The sequence below is a fragment of the Gastrolobium bilobum genome, unplaced genomic scaffold (genome assembly GCF_033153095.1).
Source record: "Gastrolobium bilobum isolate Gb01-03AN ecotype WA unplaced genomic scaffold, APGP_CSIRO_Gbil_v1 utg5544, whole genome shotgun sequence".
Lineage (NCBI taxonomy): Eukaryota > Viridiplantae > Streptophyta > Magnoliopsida > Fabales > Fabaceae > Gastrolobium > Gastrolobium bilobum.
In genome coordinates this window covers 16,853-27,253 of record NW_026898150.1, presented here as the reverse complement: position 1 = coordinate 27,253, position 10,401 = coordinate 16,853, and the positions used below count along the sequence as shown (strand labels likewise).

The 10,401-nt window shown below is 35.6% G+C and overlaps 2 protein-coding genes across 2 annotated transcripts; both read left to right on the top strand.

Moving 5' to 3' along the window:
- The first annotated feature begins 619 nt into the window (after positions 1-619).
- On the top strand, positions 620-985 carry LOC133313265 (uncharacterized). Its single transcript, XM_061514614.1, has one exon. The coding sequence runs from the start codon at positions 620-622 to the stop codon at positions 983-985; it is 366 nt and encodes a 121-aa protein (XP_061370598.1).
- Positions 986-5,123: 4,138 nt separating this feature from the next.
- LOC133313268 (uncharacterized) lies at positions 5,124-9,866 on the top strand. Its single transcript, XM_061514616.1, has 8 exons — positions 5,124-5,284; positions 5,360-5,427; positions 5,827-5,946; positions 6,923-6,996; positions 7,085-7,145; positions 7,225-7,326; positions 8,031-8,142; positions 9,283-9,866. The coding sequence occupies exons 1-8, from the start codon at positions 5,184-5,186 to the stop codon at positions 9,401-9,403; spliced, it is 759 nt and encodes a 252-aa protein (XP_061370600.1). The 5' UTR covers positions 5,124-5,183; the 3' UTR covers positions 9,404-9,866.
- Positions 9,867-10,401: the final 535 nt, after the last annotated feature.

Genomic DNA, 10,401 nt, shown 5'->3' with positions numbered 1-10,401 from the left:
GAGAACGTGCTCGCTGCGCGGCTTATCACAGATTCGGTCTATGTCCCTAACCGACCAGCACTGCCACTTACGGTCATCCGCAGCACCTTCAGTAAAGTCAAAATTACCCTCGGACAAATAAGCCTCGCGTAAAACAAGTCTGTCGGTAAAACAAGAAGAGGCGGTCTCCTTTCAGCGAGCCCTCGGGACCCACTTGAGGTTGAGCACTGCCTATCACCCGCAGACCGATGGTCAGACAGAACGCACTATTCAGGTTTTAGAGGACATGTTACGGGCATGTATCTTGGAGCAAGGAGGCAGTTGGGACAACTATCTTCCTCTGGTAGAATTCGCTTATAACAACAGTTATCATTCCAGTATTCAAATGGCACCGTATGAAGCTCTGTACGGAAGAAAATGTAGATCCCCTCTATGTTAGACTGAAGTTGGAGAGCGAAGTATTTTGGGGCCTGATGTAATTCAAGAAACCTCTGAACAGGTAAAGAAGATAAGAGAAAATATGCAGCGGGCGCAGGCCAAGCAGAAAAATTATTACGACAAGCGTCATAAGCCTTTATCTTTTAAAGTGGGAGACCATGTAATTTTGAGAATCACGCCCACCTCAGGACTCGGCAGAAGAATGGGAGTGAAGAAACTAAGTCCGCGGTATTTAGGACCATATCTTATTTTGGACCGGATTGGAGAATCAGCGTATCGATTGGCGTTACCGCCTAACCTGTCAGGAATTCACGATGTATTTCATGTGTCGCAGCTGAGGAGATATCTCTCCGATCCGTCTCATGTGTTACAGCTTGAAGAAGTGGAACTAAGGGAAAATCTAACGTACCAAGTTCAGCCGTTTCAGATTCTGGAGAGATCTGTTAAACAACTCCGTTCAAAAGAGATACCGCTGGTGAAAGTATTGTGGAACAACAAGTCAGCAGCTGAAGCCACGTGGGAACGCGAAGATGAAATTCGGAAACGCTACCCTGAACTATTTAATTAGTAAGTAAATCTAATTTTGCGGACAAAATTCCAATTTGGTGGGGAGAGTGTAACATCCCACGTAATTAGGGAAAATACATAATATACTATAGGGCATAAGAAGGCACTGTGACAATTCGAATTACATGGAACATATGGTTGGTTTTTGAATTATATGATTAGTAGTGGGGAATCCATAATGTGCTAGAGAAAGTGCTTGAATTGTCATAATAAATGATAAATTATGTTAAGCACGTGGAACCATAAATTTAGTAGTAACATTTAGAAGAAACTTAAAATATTTAAAGGCATGGAAGCTTACTAACTCTTGGGCTGATCTTTGGACACATAAAACATTAGGAATTAAATAATTTTGGACCCTAATCACTTGTGTAGGCCGCTGGCCCAAGTGACTTTGAAAGGGTTATGGTTCAGCCCAAATTTCTCCATCCTACCCTCTAGTTATCTTAAGAAATCCACCAAGGCAAAGCTTCATTGGTTAGTGATCCCCACATGTCAACATTACTCTTTCCCATTCAGCATCACATGCGCTTAGGGCTTGGCAACAAGGCTGAGCATTTGTTGTTTTCCTGCCAAAAAGTAGTCAGCATCACTACTTACATTTCCCTTCCCATGCGCTGAAGTAGACCAAAAGGAGGGCTGATAACTTGCTACACCTTCCAACCTTTTCCTCTTTAAACCATGCAACCAATGACCACCAAAAAGAGCAGCCTGCATGTTACTCCATTGGGCAAAATTCTGCACACAACTTTTCCTTTGATGCGTGTAAAGAGGAGCAAAAGTTTCAAGTGTTTTATTCATCTTATCCCTCTATTTTAAGCGCTGAATGGAGGTGAAAGAAAGTTAGGAAGTTGCAACTCTTCTCTCATATTTTTCTCTTGGACCGTGAAGTAGTAATCACCACAAAGTTCTTCAAAAAAATTTAAACACCATCACCCCTTCCTCCTTAAACCGTAACATCATAAGAGACATAGAACCAGAGTCAAAATCCCTTCATCCTAACAAAACCGTGACCTTGTGTCATCAAGAGAGGAAGTGTAGCCATCATCTTTTCTTCTTACAAAAAAAATATAAAACCGAGGCCTTCCCCTACGGGACTCTTTCAACCAACTTATTATTTTGAGCAACCTTTTCTTCCTACTCTCCTAAGTTGTGACCGAGAGCTCCATGAGCTAGAAGCTAGGATAGCTCAACATTTTCTCCTCTCTTGGTACAGCTGCGTATAAGTGTCTAAGGAGGTAAGATGTGGTTCCCTCCTTATTTTCCTTTTCCACGGTTGGTTGATGAAGATATTCCCTTGCATGTGGATACTAACTTAAGCAATTTTCCTTTCCCTTCTTGTGCGCACGGTCTTCATCATGAAGAGGTGAGCTTGACGTTCGTAGAGCTTAGGAGGCTAAGGTGGTACTCCTTGTTTTGATTCGAACTCCTTGTGTGTTGCGTGAGGTAGGCACCAAAAATCCTCTCTTCCTTTTTCCGTTCCAACCTAAATGCATGTCTAGGAGAGTAGTTTCTTATCTATTGTTTGACTCTTTTAAATCCTGCCATGTTGATTCTTTGAGCCATGGTTAGCAAACATAAAGAAGTTAACTTGGAACTAACCTTAGTATAAACATGGGACTGTTTGGTAGTAATAAAGGAATCATGAACCTTTATGAAGAAAAGGAATAAAGGTAGCTTGTATACTCTCTTGGTAGCGCTATGTACATAAGGATTTTGTGAATTTTGGAATTTTTGCCTTGGATGTTGATAAAGAACCGTCACTGCATGTTGGTTTTTCCTCACTGTTTTGCTAAAAAATGCTCACTGTTTCACAGAAAAACGTTGCTGTAAAATGCTCACTGTTTTGTTGAAAAACGCTCACTGTTTCACTAAAATAAAATTGTTATTGCATGTTGGTTCTATTCACTGTTTTAAGTGAAAATGTCCACTGATTTGCTCACTGTTTTGAGTGAAAATACTCACTGTTCTCCTCACTGTTTAGCGTTAAAGAAGGTTAAATGAGAGTCAAAAATAATTTTAGAAAAAGAACCTATATGGCCGAGTGATATAAGGACATGTAAGCTTGAGGTTTTGTTGCCAAATTATTAAATTAAAGTGAAACGTATGCTGATTTGTTATGCCTCTAATTTATGTGCGAAAAATCCTTGAGACGTTGGACTGTTTCACTGCTTATTGGTAAATTAAATTTCGACGTACGAGGTATGTGTTAGGTGGTATTACCTAATGTGATTATTAACTAGTGTATGAAATTGTGAAGTGTTGCTCACATATGTTCCATGTTATTTTATGGTTATGATGTGGCAACGGTAAGGATATGAAATGATGATAATGATATATGCATGCATTTTTACATCCTGATACATTTTCTGTTTGGTGTGACTGCATAGCATGGCATGTAGACTTAGAACTCATGACATCCTAGAATATATATATATATATATATATATATATATATATATATATATATATAAGGACATGTGACTGAGCACGCATCATATAGGCATCCCTCGGTACCAGGGTATGGGGCACTTGGCATCCGTCCGCATAAGTCACAGTGGAATTCACCAAATGAGGGTGCCGTGCATTGAATTTCCACTGTGTTTGTACGCGCACGATGGTGCTATGAGCGTAAAGATGACGTTATATACACACTATGATATATGATGATGTTTATCAAGAAATGAAGTTAATGTTGATGCGACTGTTTTATAATTTTGTGCCTAGTTTAATACTGTTGCATTATTGGTTTTATTGCCACACTACTGGATTATTCTCACCCCTTTGGGGCTGCTATTTTTACAAAATGGCAGGAGGACGGAAGAGCATATGAAGACATAGCTATTTGCTGTTATTTGCTGCTTGGACTTTTGCTGTTGCTGTTTATTTAATGGATGACTGTACTATTTTGGATATTTTGGTATGCCTGGATGATTGTTGGAACTATGATTTTACTGCATGTTGAAGACTTTTTGAGCAGCAAGTGTTTTAGGGAAAATTTAAAAAAAAAAACATTTTGCGAAAACAATTTATTACATTTAATTAAGTGCTGAATTTTTGACAGCCATGCGAGCACTTTAAAAGTTATATTTAGTATAGTAAACGACCTCTGATTCTCTATTATTTTATATGCACGCGAAGCCCCAAGCGTCTACTTCCAGATTATAACAACTGTGCAAACAGATTTTGAAAGCTCGATTTTATATAAATATTTAAAGGAATACGGTTTTTCTTAAATTTTCACCGTTTTCATCAGCAACACATTTTAAGTTCTTTCTATCAAAATTTTCCTTAGATTCAGCTTTCCACTACATTTCCTCAAAGATTTTTAAAGAAAAAGCTTCTTCACAAAATTTCGCAACTCTAATAACGATTCGCAAACAACTCTCTTCTTGGATGCATACAAGGGAGAGTGTTACACTCGAATTCAAAATTTCTGATTAAGAAGAATATATTTCTTACCACTTGAACCAATAATTATTAATTATTAACATCAATCTTATTAATTATTTTAAAATATTACCTTTTAAATTTCTTACAATAATGAACGCAAACAATTTTAGTAATATATATTTATTTTGCAAAAACATTACTGATTTATTGAGATTTATAGTATTAGGGGAATGTTATGTTTATAAATTTTTTATTTACAAAATCTTATAATATGTCTTCCGATAAGACATTCTTGTATAAAGTTTTACTGGTAAAACATAGTATAGTTTGTAAATTTGTCAATATAACCTTATAGTATTAGGGAGAGGTTATACTTACTATCTATTTTTTTTACTACCTGTTACTACAAAATTTTAACCTTTAATTTCCGTCAATCTAACGATTTATTAATTAATTATTAATTTGTAATAAATTATAACCATTAGGTTGGCGAAAATCATCGATTAAGATTTAGTAGTAACAAATAGTAAGTAAACTAGTTAGTAAATATAACCTATCCTATAGTAGAACTAGGTACTAAGTATAACCTATCCCATACCCAGAGTATTATAACATAATTTTTTACAAGTCAAATATTAGTAGAAATATTAATATTATGGAAGAAAACGATGTCGTATAAACATCGATAAAATAGTCTCCCCTCTTTTATGGTATACCTTGCAAAAACTTATTTTCGAATGGGGACACTGCAGCCGTAGGTAGAAGAAACCGGATCGCCGTCGTATACATCACCCCAAAAGTTGAATATGGAAGAAAGAGGAAAACTAGAAATGCAACCCCAACCCCACGAAGAAGAAGAAGAAGAAGAAATCGTTTGCTTAGATCGATCGTTCTTCATCGATGACAAGTAACTCCGCTTTCTCTCTCTACATTGTTCTTTGCCGTTACAGTTGTAACAATGGAGCTTTTTTGGAATTTGAAGTTACCAGCTGACGAATTTCACGTTTGGGTCTCAAGATATTCAACTTTTCTGTCTGCATTCTGCTTCCAGTAAGTGTTATATTTTTTATTTTATTTTTTCAAATAAGTCACGTGCTTGATTATGGGTTGTACTTGTACTTGCTGTGAGTGCTTGATTGGGGAGGAAGAGAGTGTAATAGGACTCAATGTTGCAATATAGGGATGGATTTAATTTGCTTTGAATTTGATGTATGACTGTGTGGTCTTAGGATAAGTTTGAACATGTGATAAGCCCAATTCTAACTTCTTTGTGGTTCTAAATTGGAGTCAAACATCAAACATGATATAACAACGTATAGTTGGGAATTTAGAAGCTTTTGTATAAAGTGGATTACATACACTTGTCTGTGTTATTTTTGTTGGTGCCTTTTTTGGCTTTCTGTATCTTCTATTAGTTTGGGTCAGCATACTAATTATCTTTTGAATCAGCTGATTTTGATTTGACAGGGCAGCTGGTATGGCCCGGAGCCATGTTGCTGAATGATTATCTTTCAAAAAATGTTGAGATGCTTCAGGGTTGCACTGTCATTGAATTAGGTTCTGGTGTTGGTATGTATTCATCTTTAGAAGAAAATATTTTTTCTTTTATTAGATTCTTTATATGTTTGTATGTGGAACAATGCATCTTTAACTTGTTCCTGGTTTTGTGAAATTGAAGGGGATGATTCTCTTGCGTAATCACTCATTACCCATGATTACCTTGTTTTAGGAAATGAATTACTTATCTTTATAGTTAGTTTATTGTCTGCCAAAATATTGCTGGATACCTGTCAAGGTAGTTGAAATAGCATGTTGAGTTGTGGGATCACAAGATACTACGTTTTTTGCATGCTGGTGATGGCCACCAACCCATTTTGGCGAGATCGCTGGGATTGACAAATTTTATCATGAAAGGGGTGGGATTGGACAATCCCACTTTGCTGGCCGAGTTGCCCATTTCTGAAAATAAAACCCTGGCTCATCTGAAATCTAAAGACACCAAAGCCCTACGACCTCTTCTGTCATTCATGGGACCCCTCTCCTACAATCTGTTGGTTCTGTCTTGACTTACTTGAGCTTCAATCTGTGGGTGCTTCCAGTTGTGGCTGAAGGCTGAGAGGCTTTGAGTCTTCGATCCCTGATGGTCTGCTTCGAGTCTTCGTCGTCTTCTCTCCTTCAATCAGCTTCTGCTTACAGTTCAGAGGTTTGCTGGTTTGTAGTTTGGTGCTTCATCCAGTTTGTGTGCTCTGATTTGTGCTCTGGTCATCTGTTATGGGCTTTGTTCTGTGTTCTGATTGTGTTCATGTGAAAATGTCATCTTTTAGTTTTATGTGTGATAAACAGCTTAACTTTTTATGTCTTTTATCTAATTAGTGGTAATTTGAGTCATGACCTTACACATTTTCAATTGGAGTTTAATTAAATGTTAGTTGTGATTTTAAGGTTGTTTTGCTTACAGTTACAGACACACATATATTGATACCTATGCTTATTTTGTATAACTTTGGACCTTTATGCTATGAGTGCTTCCTGCTTCAAATCACAGGTATTACTGGAATTCTTTGCAGCAGATTCTGCCATAAAGTTGTGTTGACAGATCATAATGAAGAAGTGATCAAGGTATGGTTATGAAAATCTTTTTCTATGACACATGGCAACATATTCTTGAATATCTGCTATATCAGCTAATTATATTATCTCTTCTCAGATCTTAAAGAAAAATATAGAGCTGCATTCATGTCCAGAAAATATTAATCCTACTTCTTACAGTGAGTTAAAAACCTTCTAAAGGAAGAATGGAAGATACATGTTTTGATCCACTGAATTTTACATTTAATGTATATGCAGGATTAGTAGCAGAGAAACTAGAATGGGGGAACACTGGTCAGATCAATGAAATTTTACAAAAGCATCCTGGAGGATTCGATTTCATTCTCGGAGCTGATATATATATCCATTATATATTTAATCCCATTGTTGTCATGCTTAAGAACTATGCATAAATGCCAGAAAAATTTGACAGCATAAGATATAGGTAAATCTATAGATATCTATTAAGCTAGTTATTCACATTTCTCACCCAAACCAATGAGCGAATCATGTTTGTGGTTTCTTTTTTAAAATCAGGTTTGTTTCTTATGCTCATGATGGGATTAGATCATTAGAAGGTTATCTCTTTTCTAAATCTGTTATCTTTCTTATGAGGACTTAAGATTAGTAGGTGTTCCAGAAGATGAAATTTCGTCTTCAGAACTGTAACATCAAAATGGCTTGATGTTATATTCATTACTAGCCCTGCATCTGTTTCAAGCTGTTTCATTCACCAGACTATCAATTTCAAAGCCTTTGATGGAGCTATTTGACTTCTTTTACATTCTTCTTCACTTTCATCATAATTAAAAATGTTTTTCTAGTGTGATTTCTTCTTGCTCAAATATTCATGATTTGCTTGTGTTGGATGTGAAAACTATATTGTCATAGCCTAACAGGACTAATTCCAGTTCTTTTCTGAAATGAATTAGAGGATCAAATGACAGACAATGCATAATTTCTATGATACTTGAAATTAAAATTTGTGTATGTCATCAAGATTTTGTGTTATAATATTTCATTTTCACTGAAAAAATGATGTAAGAAACCTTGACAATTCGTACGCTTTCAGCAGTCAAGCATCCCTATGCTTTTTGATAGTGTTAAACAGCTCCTGCGGGTTAGAGAGGGCAGAAAATGCAAATTCATACTAGCCTATGTATCACGAGCTAAGATGTATGTAACCCAACTTGTTATTATTCCATTGTGCTTATTTTCTTTGTTTAGTGACTATTCTTTGCTATCTTTTTTTTGATTGATCTCAGAGATTGAGTAGATTCAGTTTTGCCTTCTACATTTGACGTGTCTAAAATGAATAGTATCAGATGGCTCTTAGGAATAGATATTAATGGGGTGTTTAGAAAACTATAAAACAGGTTCGGAACTGATTTATGTTGAGAGTTGAAACTAGTTTTGTAAATCCATACAAATTTGTGTTGTTTGTAAGATTTTTTATTTTTATTTTTATTTTTATTTTTTAAAAAAGAAAATATTTAAATGGTTAATTGATGGGCCTATAATAAATAATCCAAACCCATTAGTATCTTAGAATTAGTATATATAGAAGTTTAGGGTGATGTTTTTATTATGCATGTATTCAATTTTGGTTCAGTGGGAAAATTGAGAGATCTCTAGGGAACTCTTGAGCCTAGGTATTTGGTTTGAGGAGGAGTTGAGATTTCTTGGGGTTTATTTTCTGCATATTAGTGTATGTAAAAGAGGCATAACCTCCATTATCTCTATAATTTCAGTGTTATTTTTCGGGTTCCATCATTAACATTAGACCTGGTGCTACAAATTTATCTAACCAGAAAAGATAAAGAAGTCATTTTCAAAATCAGATTTTGAAATCAATTCTATGAGCTTCAAAACCTTTCTTATATCCAACTCAGACTTGGGAGGGACATTAGTCTCCCTTTTTCTTAAAAAAAGTTCACCCTTTGACATTTTGGTATTATTTAATTTTCTATTGGAGACTCAAAAATAACTTTGTGAAAACAAGTTCCATGAATTTCTTTGCTTGAGTGTGGCAATTCTTTTATGATTTTAGAGGCTTTAGTGATACTTTTATATTCCTTTTGATCTCAGTTATGAATTGCAGCTTCTCCTGCCTTGTACGTAGCAAAAATCTCAATTTTCTGCTGGGCTTATATCGCATATCCAAGAAATTATTTGCCATAAGCTTTGCTTTATCTGATTTTTGGAGTACCATAGCTAAGTTAGTCTGTGTAGCTTTTGATTTGATGGAGATGATGATATGATTTGGTCAGAAGTATAAGCATTGTTCTCACTTAATCATGATTTATCTCCCTGCAGCATGGATTCAATGATTATTGTTGAAGCTTCTAAGCTTCGGATGCAGATGAAAGAAGTGCCTGGAACTCGGTGTGTTGTTAGGAATCTTCAAGGAGTCATCTTTGAAATTACTCTTGAGTAGAAGCATTATATATCAGACATGCCATTTTCAGAAACCAATTGAAAGCTACTCAACCGTCTCTGCAGACAACATGGTGTTGATGACTCAGGAAACCCATTGATTTGATGCGGGGAAGATAAAGAACATGCAAGAAAGAACCTATCTTGTTTGGTCTATCTTGCAGATCTTTATCTATTTGTATACATAACCCTCCACGGAAGATTTTCAAGACAGTTTGATTGGATTAACTAAAGTCTATATTCAAAAATGGAGTTTATTTGGAACGTCAAAGATCAGGTGGAGGAATAGGGATTCATTTTGTCTATAGAATATGACAAGACATTTTATATCTTATGAAATATCTTTCAAGGATAATTAAGCCAATTCCTAATACACGTGCACACGTATACGCACACAATAATTTTAAATCATGGATTTGTTATTAAGGTTAAGATTTTTGTTGTATGGATAATTGACATCTTATTAGATGACGTGTTAATCTTAAAATTAGACCAGAGATTTTTTTCGAGATTCATTACTATTTATCTTCTCCATCACTTACTGAGAGTAACTCTCTTAACAATGCCTGTAGTAGGTACCCTCCTTGTGCTGTGCGTGGTTGAAAAACCCGAGCAATCCCCTGGATTTTTGAAAAAGCTTGACGCAACAATAATATTTTTTTAAAATTAACAGCAACCAGCCAATAGTTTATTAATTCGAGCCATCCAGATCGAGCAAGGTCTAAAATTGGCTTGGCCAAACCACTAAGAGTGGGTTAAAATTGGTTTTGTCAAACAACTAGGAGTTGAGCACAGGTGAGGGTTTGAGTAATTTGTAGGTTATAGACTTGAATTTTTGGTACCAGCACAAAGTAACTTGGCCTGCATATAGTTGAAATGAGTTTAGGTGTACTATTTTTAGAAAGAAATATTTTTTTTTTCTGTGCTTTGAACAAATCGTTTGTCAAAATAAAAATAAAAATAAAAATAAAAATATGTTTGATTATATAATTTATGGAA